This window comes from Brassica rapa, chromosome A02 (assembly GCF_000309985.2).
Source record: "Brassica rapa cultivar Chiifu-401-42 chromosome A02, CAAS_Brap_v3.01, whole genome shotgun sequence".
Classification (NCBI taxonomy): domain Eukaryota; kingdom Viridiplantae; phylum Streptophyta; class Magnoliopsida; order Brassicales; family Brassicaceae; genus Brassica; species Brassica rapa.
The window spans coordinates 16498552-16512598 of record NC_024796.2 but is presented as its reverse complement, the minus strand read 5'-3'; the positions used below and the strand labels follow the sequence as shown (position 1 = coordinate 16512598).

Here is a 14047-nt window from a genome sequence, read left to right as displayed (position 1 = left end):
ATGTTTTCCATGGATTGTAAATTCTTCACTATAGAGATTTTTTGGAATATCATCATATTTGAAGATTTTTTTTTGTCTTACACAATATTTTGAAGCAAATCAAAATATAAATCCCAGATTTGTTTTTTTTTTTTGATATTTTCTGTGCAAGCAAGAATAATCATTTATAAGTATAAATAGAGCATTACATTTTGAAATACATTTAATTTTTTGTTTCACATTTTTTACCCCTATCAATGATTTGTTAATTTTAGGTTTTAATTTAAGTTTGTCTTCGCAACCTCACAATTAAGATTTCCGAATCTAAAGAATTCAAGAAGAAATTTTTATATAAAAAGACTTTTATATAAAAATATAGATGTTGCATAAAAATAGGAATATGAAATACAATAAAAGAAAAAAAGAAACAATTCGTTTACAAGATAACAATTGGTTCAAGATCAACAGACAAATCCCTGAGGAAGAGTCTTGCCACAAGAGTTGAGAAGCAAAGTGAGAGCAACAGGAAGTTTAACCGGAGCGACTCCGAGTAGGCTGGTTTTAAGGGCGGTGCAAAGACAAAGGGCAGCTTCAAGATCAGCCAAACCTTTGACAAGTGAGCAACACTCCTGGCTCGGTGGTGTACCGATGACCTCATGAACTAGACCTAACCAGCTGCCACAGACTCCAAACTTGACCGTGTCTCTTGGACATTTCATGGATGATTGTTTTCTGGGAGGAGGGCATTGCTTAACGGCATGACAAAAGGAGAATGTTGAGTTGAGGACTAGCAACAAGACCAGAAGCAATGGAAAAGCTTTTGAGATAGCCATTGCTTTGTTTGCGTATGAAGCTCTATAGCTACGGGATATCGAAGAAGATAGGCCTTTTAATTTGCTTTCTCTGGTGGGGTATTTATCATCGTGCATGTGGCTGCAATCATTTGTGTTATCTCTAGTCTGGAAAACGTTTTTTGTCGTAATATTGAAACTGATGGAACATCCGGCGGCAAAAATATGATTTTTTTTTTATGTTCGTAAACGAGCTAAGGAAATATAATCTAATCTACTAAAACGAAGTACACCAAAGAAATAAAATTTTATTTTCATGTCAAATATTACAAAAAATATCAGGCAAAAAGTTGCATTGCCCAACTATAATAACATTCGAACACGAACAAGCAATCATTCTGATATCTTGTATACCTTCCTCAAACTATTTATGACTTTCCTATACTTATTTAAACGCTTTCTCTTACTCCCTTGGTGTTGAATATTACTGGTCAAGCCGGGTTTTTTGTGACCACATGCCAGTTCCTTGTGCGACTCATTACAACGACCCTCATCATGGTTATTCTAGTGAGCACATCCTCAACATGACGAAAGAGCAGCGTGGAAGTTTAGAAGATTGAGAAGTTGAATACAAAGATAGACATGCTGATGCAGAGAGATAAAAAATAGGTAACTCATGTCAGGATGTCGGAGGAAAAGTTCTCTTACAGACTTTTGCAGGGCCTACCAATCACCAAACTGAGATGAACTACGTGAACAATCAAGGGTTTGGGCAGAACAAGTTACAAAAAAATTGACGTGAAGAGAAACTCATTTTCGATTTAAAATACAAAATTAATGTTGTTATACTACATTTCAATAATTAGAACACATTGTTTTCCAATATGGAATTTAGAACAAATACTACATTTTAAAAATAAAAATACTACATTTTAAAAATAAAAATAAATGATAAAAACTAAATTTTTAAGATTGAAACGAAAAAATAGTGATAGTTACTTTCAAATATGTATGTGCTAGTTGCTACACTTTTAAATTCTTTTAAAAATAAAAGTAACAAATCATACACAGAAGACAATAATTATTTTTTTCTCTTGAACATAAGTGTATTGTACCAAAAACAAATTCATCTGTTTAATTTTAGTTATCATTTTAGATTTGTGCACACATATTAAGAAAAAAATTAATATTTTTTATTTTAATAAAAACATCATAACTTATAGACATATTTCAATCAATAAATAATAGATTGGAGTATATAAAAAAAATCATATAGAATATAAAATTAATAAATTTTTCGTTGAATTTCTAAAATGATACTTATTTTTTAAAAATATTTTTACTGTACAACGACAATTAAAATGATGCGGAAGGAGTGATTGTTTTTTTTTTCTTGAACAGAAATGCACAAATACGCAAGACATTATAATATTAATCAAACATCACTCATTCCACTTCTAAATTTTGTAGTAGTATTTGTAAGATGATCTAACGAGTACTTTGATCTTTCTAAATTTAACTCCAGCTATTGTAACGACACGAGCTTATGAAACATCTCCAAACTATGTGCACGCGTGTGAATGTGCAGCAGGAGAGAGACCATAAACATGCAGGAGAGTTAGTCTAGTCATACAGTTTTATCTATTCAAATTATATGATTTATTTGGTTTTCTATGTAAATTTTTTTAACACTTAATATTATATGACCAATGATAATATACCTTCTATTTTGTTATTGGTTGATTTGTGGTTAGGTAAATAATTAATGATGTTTTTATTTTAAAAATATAAAAAAATTAATGATTTCTTAATCTATGTACACAATTATTAAAAAAAAACTGAGGAAATATTATATTTAAGTTAGCGTATTTATTATATTCGGCGTGAAAAAATGGAAAAAAAGACATACGCAGCAATTCGTCTAGTGGATCAACTAGCTGATTGAGAAAACAATGAGGCTTAGAATTTTATTTTCACGTTATCATGAGAAACTCATGCTAGTAGATTTTCTTCAGCGACGGTTTAGCGCTCACATTGAGCAATGATAGAATTTTGTTTTGCATTGAACAATGTATGTATAAATAACCATTTTTTCCAGATGATAAATAATGTAACATTTCATAAAAAATGTGAGTTATATTTTAAATGTAACTTGTATTCTTTTTTTGTCAACTTGTAAATGTAACTTGTGTACCAGAAAAACAATCATTGATTGATAGATGTAGTTATATTGTAAATCAGGTTAGAAAGATAAAAAAAAAAAGCTTTTTGTTTTTAACCCGATTTTAAAAAGTTCTTGAATTAACATTGATTATTGATTTATGAAGCTACAAAATCTCATGTTCTATAAGAAAGAAGGCGCAACAATCTGAACTCTTTATAAAATTGTAGACGTAGAGACAAAACAAAAACAAAAACAAAAACAAAAAATAAACTGATGTCTCCGCAGAATACTTTTTCTTCATCCATCTTAGTACAACAACAAGCAAAGACAATAAATATAGCAAGAATCCAAATTCAAACTTGGTTAGTTTGTTGTACCTTGACAGCTTTAAACGCTGGATGAAGCAACCCAAGCTCGTCTTTCATCTCAAGTGGATTGCTAGTCTCGTTCCTCACTCTCTTGACTTTGCGACTAGCCAAAGATTTGTGGGTGAAACCATAGATTTGCAGAATCTGATTATCCCCAAAGTTAAAGGCTCTGTCCATTTGCTTAAGACACCGTTCCACCGGGTAATCCCCAAACTTCCCGCAGGGTTTGCAACCCACAAAGTGAGTCACCAATGGCCACCTGTGGTCACCTAGACCCGGATGGTGGTTCTCTATCATTTCTTCGTATTTGTCCACAAGTATTCCCCAGTAGCCGTGAAGATAGTATCCATTTTCAAGGTATACCTATAACAACAATGCAGCAGCAGCTCAAATGAGACTAGACCAACACCAGAACAAGATGCAGCTCACATTTTCTGATTTGTGATGGGGAATGCAATCTTTATGTGGTGAACAGATGTTGTAACCCGAAAAGATGCAGCTCACATTGTGATTTGCGAATACAAATCCAATCTTTGATGTGATCAAGAAACATTATAAAACTAGAAGATGCAACTCATAATGCGATTTATGAGCATAAAAACCAATATTAATTGTAATCAAGAGATGTGCTATATACCGACAAGATGCAACTCTCATTGCAATTTATGAGCAAAAAAAAAAAAACGATTTTTATGTAAGCAAGAGATGATGTAGAGTTATAACTAGTGGTATCTCAAGTTGCTCAAACTGAATGAGTTATATTACCTTATTTCCCCAAGTGGCACGCTGAGTAGCCAAGAGATAAACCATAGCAGACTGATCATCAGCTTCGAAAACAGGCCTACCCTTGAGCTCACGGGTCAAAACCTTACCCGCTTCCTCACGGATCTTCCCTTTGGGACCCATAGGAGCCCAAGTGTCAAGCAAATCAAGCGCCCACTGATTGTTCCTAAGCAAGAAACTCCCAGTGTTCAACCCAATCCAATTCTTCTCATCATAAACCATCTCATTCCATCCGTGCATCACCAGGTTGTAATCTTTGTACCTCTCCCACGGAAGCTCGAACGCCATGTCCGTAAACATAGCATCACTATCCATCCACCACAGAAACTCAATCTCAGGGTGAGACAGCAGAAGCTTCCTTATCAAGGGCAGCTTCGCCCAAAAACCAGCCATCTCAGCATCGAGGAGGGCCATGTTGTAGAAGATCTCGATCCCGTGAAGCCTACAGTAATCGATCTTGTTCTTGATCGACTTCAACAGGTAATGGTCTCCGACGGGATTCTCACACGGTTTCGGCGCCGAACCAGTCACCAAGAGGACACGTGGCTTGTTGGGTCCGATGAAGTTGGGGAAGGTAGGGTTCTTAGCTAACCAGTCGGATCTCTGCTCATCCCAATCGGATATCTTGGGTCCGAGAGTGTAAGGCTTATTCGGGTCGGGTTTCTCTTCTTCTCCTTCGTCAACGAATATCTTGTTGATGTCAAACGTCTCGTAGTTATTGCTCCCTCCGCCGCCGCCGCCGCCGGAGGAAGACGAATCGCCACCGGTCTGTATCTCTTCGAGTACACGGTGAGGCTCGGCCCGTTTACGCGATGTGTAGATATGCTGACGGATCTCGTCGAGATCTTGCTCCGGAGTTCCGAACTTGCCGGCGCCGATTGTGCCACGTAGGACGACTATGGTGAGAACGAGACACAGAACCGTCACCTTTAAGTGACGTAAAGCTCTCTGTATTCTCCGGCACCGGTTAGCTCCTAAACACCTCTCCATCATCGTCTCCTCCGGTCCAATCTTCTTACAGATTCTCTCTCTTTGATAACGATCTAATCGGTGGTCTGTTTATGAGAAGATCTGAGTTTCCATTAATGGAGATTCGAAAACTTGATATAAAAAGAATATTCAGACACGAAGTTACTATTACAACATTTGACATTACAGTTAACGATGTCTTATTTTCACTCGGTTTTGTCGGTGATGGTGGTGTGTTAGTAGTGTTGTTTACACGTGGCCGGATTTTAGGGTATGTGACTTGTGTGATCTATTGTCCTGACCGTTGATGCAGTATGGATCTACAGATCCAACATCGTTGAAAAGTCAGCTCAGTAATACTGTGGTTTTTATTTATATAAATAGAAAAAGGTTGAAAAGGAAAGGGAACATTAATAGGAAATGATTTTCAACTTGTTTGATACGGTTAATTACTAATTAGAGGTTGGTAGGTTATCAAATACTCTGTGTTTCAAAAAAAAAAAAAGGGTTATCAAATACTAACTTTTTGTGAAATAATTATGGTCCGATATGTGTGTAAATTTTTAAAAGAATGTGACTGTTTCGATACATATTATACCATTAACTAACCTATTTTAAAAAATAATTTGCCAAATTTTCTCTCCTTTAGAAAAAAAAATCTCATTTATTTATCAAATTCTAAATTCTCTTCTGTTTATATACATAAATGAAAACGACAGAAGAAAACACGAGAAAGTTGGTATAAATAGCTATTTGAATATATTGTTACGAGTGTTCAAAAACAGAGAGTATATTGTTACGATTGTTTTTTTGGCAATAAATATAAACGCATTTCACTATTTTGTTTTCAAATTAAGAACAAAAAAATAGTTAAACCAAAAGAGATTTATTTTATTTACAACAAAAATATTTAATTATTAAAAACGCAATTAAAATTCTCAGTTAGTCTCTTTTTTTAGATGTTCATACATTTCTCTACATAAATAAATAAAATAAAGTAAAATTTGTATAAATTTCCACTTCAGTTTATCAAACTGACTAACAACTACTAATATACTATATGTAAACTATTTCTCTATGTTTTAATACCGAGCAAGATTTATAACCATTGCAAATAAAGTTTGTGAATTAATTTTTCTGAAATGGTGTACATTATTATGTATTTATGTTACAAAGTCATTATATCAAAGAAGAGCATTTGTTTAAAATTATATAATTTATTAAATGGTTTATAAGATTTTGAATGTAGACTCTTATATAACTATTTTGTAGGCCAGGATAATTTATCGGATCCAAAAAATCAAACTAAAATCGATCTCGAAATATAGTTTTGGTTTGGGTCTGTGTCCAAGAAAAAGTACATATTTGATTTTTCTTTCTTCGACCCATGGTCTATGTTCGATTACGGATCATATCCAATACTCAATCGGGTATCCAAAGTACATGAAATATTTTTTGTTTGTATATTAGATATATTTGGGTATTCCATATATGTTTTCATTATTTCGAATGTGTTTTTCGGTATTATGAATACTTTTCAAGTTTTGGATTCAGGTTTCCGATTATAGTTTTGATTTTCTGGTAAAAATTCAAATTTTAAAAAGTATATTTTGGGTATTAGGTTCCTCAAGTAAGATTTATGGTAAACTTTTGGGTTTTTTTTTTTGGTATTTGCATATTTTTCAGGTATTTGTTAGTGTTTTCAGATATTTTTCGTGTTTTAGTATTTTTGAATTTTCAGATACTTCGAATATTTTTATTTTTTAGTCATAATATATCCATATTAATTTGTACCCGTTACTTATCCAAAAATTATATTTTTTACAGGTATTTGAATTATGGATCCGGATCCACACTTTAAAATTTGATATATATATGTCACATGACGTTATCTTGAATTGTTAAAAAAATATAAGGTAAGACCAATAATTAGCTAATGAATAGATGCAATAGCTTTGTTTTAGTAGATTTTGGGATGATTCCTTTTTAATAATATTTATAATCATTTTCTGTATTCTTCTTTGAAATCATATATATAATATATTCTTAACAAAAAAATCTCAGAATATATATACATAGCATATTCACAATATATTCGTTTTGCTTTGATATTGTTTGTTATGATTTAAGCAATATAGTTAGTGACTTTAAAATTTGAAGTTAACGTTTTCAACAATATATATATGAACAAATTTTTTAATTTAATTATTTTTTAATTAGCAACGAATCTTATCATTTTAACATTACAGGAATCATTTTAATAAAATGTATATCAAAACATTTTAATAGTATTGAGGTGAGAGTATGATCGTAATATAGCTTATATGATGTACATGTATGATTGGGTCAATTCTATGGGGGTCTAGCTATTTAACAATGTCATGGTTTTGATATGAATAAGTGTTTTGACATCTTGTATTTTTGTTTCAGGAAGAGAAGACATGTAATGGGAAAATATGAAAACTTTAAAGTTAACATGAGACATCGAAGGAGATTTTTCATTTTAAGAGACAGAAGTTCGATCTTGTAAAGGATGGAGTGTACCTTATAGTTCGGTCAGATTTTTATTATGATTTTAATGAAAAAGGTATAGAGATTGGTCACATTATTGACTAAGGTATTGTTAGGAAAATATAAGGTAAATATATATTTCCTAACGTGAGTTACATCATTCGGTAGTCTAAAAATAAATAATGGGATTGACTAAACAATTTAATTTGATATATATGTCTGTTACTTTGTATCTAGGGAAATATTAGGTAGAGCCAAAAAAATAATTAGTTAATGGTCCAATAATTTTTTTAAGTAGAATTTTGGAAACGATTTCTTTTTAATAGATTTTTTTTGACAGCAAAGCATTTACAGACTCATGTTGACTCTGTAAACAAGATCGGTAACTAGATTAGATACTAGATTTTGACCCGCACTTTTTTCATGTTTATATATAGATATTTGTTTTACACAATCAATATACATTTTTAATGTTACTCACATATTTAAATGTTTGTATAATTATTTCAAATACAATAATTTTATAGTTTTCATGCTGTAAATTTAAATCATCACATATATATGTTACTTCTTATTATATATTTGTCATATTGAATTTTCATTTGATTATTAAACCAATTTTTATGCATGAAAAAACATATTTGAAAATTATTTTGTATATGTAATGTATTATGATCATAGCCCGTAATTCAAATCGCTAGATTTTCTTTAGCAATTTTTTTTTTATATTTATTCATTTTATATAATAAATTACTATATATAAAAAGTTTAGATAAGTTAATTTTTTATACATGTATTATATATTTTACTAATGGTAACCCTTTATGCCAACATATTTTATTTTTAGCATATATATTTTATATATATTTTAAAACTTAAATAGAAATAAATATTTATTTCAAACAAAATATTTTAAAATTATTAGTAGAATGTATTTTGAAATTAATCAATTTCATTTTTATTATGACTGAATATAATTAAAAATATTTAATTTTTTATTTTTTGTTTATAAATCAAAACTAAATTCAGTTTTAATTTCTAATTATATTTTATGATAATTTAAATTAAACCTAACTAATTTTTGAAAAAAAAATTAAAAAGATTTTTAAAAGATTTTGGTAGAACATTTTAAATATATTCATTTGTATTTCAAATAAAAATATAGGCCGCTAAAAATATAAAGATATTAAAAGATATAATAATGAACTGTAAAATTTGATATTTTCTATGAATTGTCCAAACTAAAAAAATTACACATAAAAGAAGTCATGACTTCTGTTTTAATAGTATAGATAGATAGTTATATTTTTATGATGTCTCTGCCTACTTATGACTGGAGTATTTTTTTTTGCATTTCTCACAGAATCTTGATATGATGTCCGTATATGCCTCTGATTATTTCACACATAGTGCAACTCTGTAAAAACTATACATTGTTCTTTAGACCAAAAAAAAAACTATACATAGTTCTAATGCTCCGAGAACACAATAACAAGCCGTTAATCTATTGGTTTGCATTACTCATGTTAAAAGATCACCCAGCTTCCTGCATCTGTCAAGAAATTGAATGTCTGAATAATATGTATGACTGATTTACCTATTTTCCAAGTAAAGAACAGTAAGATATCTTGAGGAAGATAAGAAGCAAATAGTTAGGGTTGGTTAATAGATTCTTCAACCTTCTGCAGCAACTTTTAAGCGAGAATAAAGATATTTTCAGTCACAAGTATTAAATTTTGGCAAAACAAAATACAGAACTATTTCTTGAACATCAAGAAAAAAGGTACGAGTCAATAGTACCATGTAAATCATCTCAACAGAACAAGAAGATTACTTAACGCACAAGATTATCATATATATATATAGTCTCTTAAAGGTCTTTCTCAGTTGTCTCCTGATCCAACAACCCTCTTGTAGATGGACATGGCAAGAGGAAGAATGGCCATGACCGCGATCTGCAACTGATCTGAGCTGCTGGTTCTGACTGTGAAACGTCCGGTCCTCTTGGTGTCAAGACTTGCAAAAGCTGCTACCTTCGTTTGTCTTCCTATAGAGACTTGAGACCGGAGATTCGCTGAGAGGGTTAGATCTTCTTCTTTAGACTTGGTTAGAGACAGCCCCAAGGCAGATTGGTTTTGTCCTATCGGAAAATCATCTTCTCTAAGCCTCACCTCGAGGTTTGCTTCATAGGCTGACTCTTCCCGCGACTGCACGGTCCCTGCGTTTCCAGCTAGGACGATCCTTTTCCCGAGCGTGATGTGGTCCTCGAGTTTGAGACCAATCGCAACATCCTCACCGAAGAATGTCACAGACCCTCCAAGAGTCGTCTTGTTCTTCCTAAAGTTATTGAATTTGGTTTCTCCTACGACCACGTACATAAGCTGATTACTTACACTCCGGACAGTGAGCCCTGCCATGGTGGAACCATTGTCCCCGTGCTTAGCACAAACAGAAGAGTCCAGATGGATATCGAACTCTTCCTTGTCCTTAGTCATTTGAACGGTGATTGCAACAGGAAAACGTTTAGCTATGGCCAGACTATGTTCTGCAATGACACAGTCATATCCACAATCATGGTCCCAGACTTGAGTATCCAACTCTGACCTGGTAACGAACTGTGAAGTGGATTCTAGAGAGCGGTAACGATAAGCTGAGTTATCACTGTCAAATGAAGGTGGCAATACCATATCTGGTAATGTAACTGGAGCCCGGTTGTTCTCTGGATCCACTTCTTCTCCATATACACTACTCTTCTTTCCATTTTTCTTCAAGCCCTCTCTCCATTGCTTCTTCTGCAGGAGCTTTACACGGTAATCATACTCCTCGAAATACGCCTTTCTCAGTTCCTTTGAGAGTTTTGTAAGCTGACTTCTCCGGAGAGGCTCAAATGGTGGAAGCTGGTCATACTCATCCTCAGAGTCAGACACATCATCAACTTTACCACCTTGGTCTGAAGGATGTGAACGGGACGGCAACAGCCAAGACAACAAGCTAGGGAGAGACATCTTGGGCCAAAGAGATCCAAAAACGTTGCGGTAGTTCAGTGGCGGTTCTTCTCGAGGCTTCATCAGATAAACTGCTTCGGACAAAACTTTGATAGAGTAACACAAAAGCATCAGCTCAGGCTTCCAAACTTGGCCGTTTGGGAGAACTTTTTCACCTGCTCGGTTCTTCCTGCACAAAAGATGATTCTCAACTAGATAAACTGGAGGCGTGTAAACCAAACCAACGGCTTGTGAAATTGAACGCTGAACAATGTATGAGCGTGCCGATACAAACTCCTCATACTTCAAAGGAGTGCCGGATGGGTCATCAGGAGGAGCTGAAGCAGAATGAGTCAGTATCACTATGGCGTTCTCCCATATGGAAGGACCAAGAGAATCAGTGATTGTTCTTAGCAAAGGAAGATTGTTCTGAGCATCATCAAGACGATCAACGTAAAGAACAACATCAGGTGGGAACTTCTTCATTACCTTCTTCACCGAGGACAACATCTTGGTATTACCAATTTGATCCATGGCAGAAGTTTTTAAGCCCGGCGTATCGATGATTGTGATCTTGACACCACCGTCCACTGTTCTAGAAACTTCTTTGACTGAAGTGGTGGAAGGTCCAAACGCATCAATGGATACAGTCTGATGGCCCAAGATGGAGTTTGTAGTGGCACTTTTTCCCACACCGGACTTTCCAAGGACCAGTATGTTTAGAGAGAAGTTTAATTCTTCAGACTGATCCATAGCCATCTTCTTTGCAGCGTCAAGACTGAATGAATAATGACTATTAGCAAGAAGTGAAAGCTTGTAAAGAACCTGCTCTGCTATTGAGTCTTTCACTGACTTCCCCAGCCTATGCACAAGACGCAGATATTTCACACGCAAACTTTGCAGTTTTTCCAGCTTATGTTTCTCTTCCTCGCTCAAGTTACTCTCACTCTCTCCGCCCATTCCGACTTTTAGACTGGGGAACATGTTGGTGCGGTTTAGACGTGATCTCACCAGTCTTAAAGATGAGCCCAAACCAGCTGGAGGTTCTGTTTCATCCTGAGATATTATGGTTGTATGAAGATCATCTGAAGTTCCACCAGTGGCTGCCTTTAAGATGGCAGCCAAAGCTGCAGTATCAAAACTTTCCTCCTCACCTACAATATTGGTGTCGGCTTCCTCGTCAGAATCTGTGGAAATATGGCCATCAAACCTATATCCTTGATAGCTATGAATGTTTGTTACACTAGAATGTGCATCATCCAAGAGCTGTTCTCCAGACCTATCAACGCCCATGACACGTTCTCCTGAAGATCCTTGGCTGCCAAACTCACTTGCAGAAACAATATCCACAAGTGCCTCTGATGTTTCCTTACCTACCGATTCTAAATCTCTACCATATGCAGCAGTCAGATCATCATCATGTTCCTCACGCACATAATCTGTAGAAGTAATCTCCTCTTTTACAGTATGATCTTCTTCATCATGGACTTTACCACTAACCAAACTCATATCCTCAGATTCCAAAGACTCAGACAAGTTATCGAAAGCCTTAACACTAATCAAATTGCCACGCTCGCACCACCGGCGACAAAGGAAGCCCATATTTTTCCTGTAAAAAGTTGAAAATCTCTTTGCTATCAAATATTCCATAAGCAAAGAACTAAAAGATAAAGAGAACCTAACTGCCTAGAAGTGTTAAACGAAGCTTGATCGCTGCTACTACACAAAACTTGAGGAGAACGTCTTTGTCTATGATTGGTTATCCTTAGATAACAATCCACACTCGAGAGTTTAATTAGGTTTGGAGTTTTACCCTTTCTCTATTTTGCCAAGGATTTTATGAAATAGACTAAACCGAATCCAAATATCCGAACTTAACCAGACCCGGGATAAAATCAATCTGAACTGACACAAATGCTGAGCAGATTTTATTTTATGGTATTTCAGGTTATGGATTTTTTTTTTGACAACATCAACTAAAAAACTAACTAGAAACTTCAACCGATCTAAAAATTCAAGTTATGGATTTATCCGAATCCGAATGAATATCCCAAAATCCTAAAAATTCAAAAATTCTAAAAGGAACTTGTACCAAATTTGATATCAATCACTGATATGTAACCAAAATACACTAAGATATTACTGAGATTTAAAATAATTATCTATTAAAAAATTAAGTTTAATATATATTTTTGGTATTTGGTCAGTATTAATGTTTTTATGTTTTAACAATTGCATTTGAATGTTCAAATATGAATAAGTTTGATTCTCAAGTTTAAACAATGTTTTTTCTTAAACTTCAAATAGTGTTTCTTGAGTTTATAGAGTCGGTAATTGTTAATTTTAATTTTTTAATTTTTTGTTATGTATGATTCTCGTTCGTAGAAAGCTTTGGTTTGTCATGATATATCTGATGTTATCACGTATAGTTCAAAGAAGAATCTTGTATAGTTGACAGAGGAGTCGCCCAAAATTATTTTGAAGGAAAACAATATGGTTTGAAGAAGCCACGTACACAAATTTATTGGAAATATATTGAGTTTAATCAAGTATAAATCAATATTTTTGAAAAAGATAACCCGGTTAATATCTGCAACTGAAACTATTCAGGGTTCAACATGATCCTGGACATGTAACTAAACCCGAACTGAACCCAATTACACCTTAACTGAATTGACTAAACCTTAACTGAATCTGAACCGAAGTTTTATAATATTTGAATGGGACTGAAATTCATGAATCTGAAAACCGAAACTCGAATGAATCCGAACCGAAACCCGATTGGAACTCTAATTGCCCAGCCCTAATAGGTCTTTTTCATCCTCTCTCTTTTCTGAAATGTTTGTCTTACCCTCGGCGTTCGTTGGTGTAACGTTCATATCTCAGGGTAGTTTAGTCTTACATTTCTTGTTTTCTATAAGAGCAAACAAAACCTTAACTTTGGAAAATATTAATTTTTAACATAAACTAATATATTTGCTATATGTTATAGAGAAAAAGACTAGAATAGCACTAAACCAAGTTTTTGTTCCCAAAGTAGCACTCAAGACTCAAAGTCACAAAAATAGATTTCATTAAAGAGGTAAATATACACTTATACCCCTTGGGTTAATTAATCCAAACCTTAGGGTTTAGAGTTAAGAGGTGGGGTTTTGGAATTAGGGTTTAAAATTTTATAAAAAATAAATACTAAAATAAAAAATAAAAAATAAAAATTTTAAAAACAGTTTTAAAAAGTATTTTTAAATTATAAAAAAAAAATTTGAAAAAAAAAAAAAAAATTTGAAAAAAAATTTGGAAAAAAAATTTATAGAAATTTCGAATCTGAAAACATATAATCTGAAACTATAAAAAAATTTCTTTTTTTTTATTTTATTTATTTTTATTTATTTTTGTTTGTTTATTTATTTTTAAACCAAGGGTATTAGGGATATTTTACCCTTTAATGAATGTCATTTTTGTGACTTTCTCCTTCTAGTGCTATTTTTGAGACATAAA

At 33.3% G+C, this 14047-nt stretch overlaps 3 protein-coding genes across 4 annotated transcripts; all 3 read right to left on the bottom strand.

Moving 5' to 3' along the window:
• Positions 1 to 309: 309 nt before the first annotated feature.
• On the bottom strand, positions 310 to 906 carry LOC103868204 (putative lipid-binding protein At4g00165). The gene has a single exon (XM_009146307.3). The coding sequence runs from the start codon at positions 810 to 812 to the stop codon at positions 441 to 443; it is 372 nt and encodes a 123-aa protein (XP_009144555.1). The 5' UTR covers positions 813 to 906; the 3' UTR covers positions 310 to 440.
• Positions 907 to 3063: 2157 nt separating this feature from the next.
• On the bottom strand, positions 3064 to 5250 carry LOC103868205 (xyloglucan 6-xylosyltransferase 2). Its single transcript, XM_009146308.2, has 2 exons — positions 4068 to 5250; positions 3064 to 3665 (listed from the first exon to the last, which is right to left on the bottom strand). Exons 1-2 carry the CDS (start codon positions 5076 to 5078, stop codon positions 3288 to 3290), a joined length of 1389 nt encoding a protein of 462 aa, XP_009144556.1. The 5' UTR covers positions 5079 to 5250; the 3' UTR covers positions 3064 to 3287.
• A 4007-nt stretch (positions 5251 to 9257) lies between these two features.
• Positions 9258 to 13667, bottom strand: LOC103868206 (translocase of chloroplast 159, chloroplastic-like). Of its 2 annotated transcripts, none has more exons than XM_033285793.1 (2): positions 12228 to 13667; positions 9258 to 12158 (listed from the first exon to the last, which is right to left on the bottom strand). In XM_033285793.1, exon 2 carries the CDS (start codon positions 12149 to 12151, stop codon positions 9449 to 9451), a length of 2703 nt encoding a protein of 900 aa, XP_033141684.1. In that variant the 5' UTR covers positions 12152 to 12158; positions 12228 to 13667; the 3' UTR covers positions 9258 to 9448. The 2 variants fall into 2 exon arrangements, with proteins under 2 accessions (XP_033141684.1, XP_009144557.2); XM_009146309.3 differs by having other exon boundaries at positions 12233 to 13667.
• Positions 13668 to 14047: the final 380 nt, after the last annotated feature.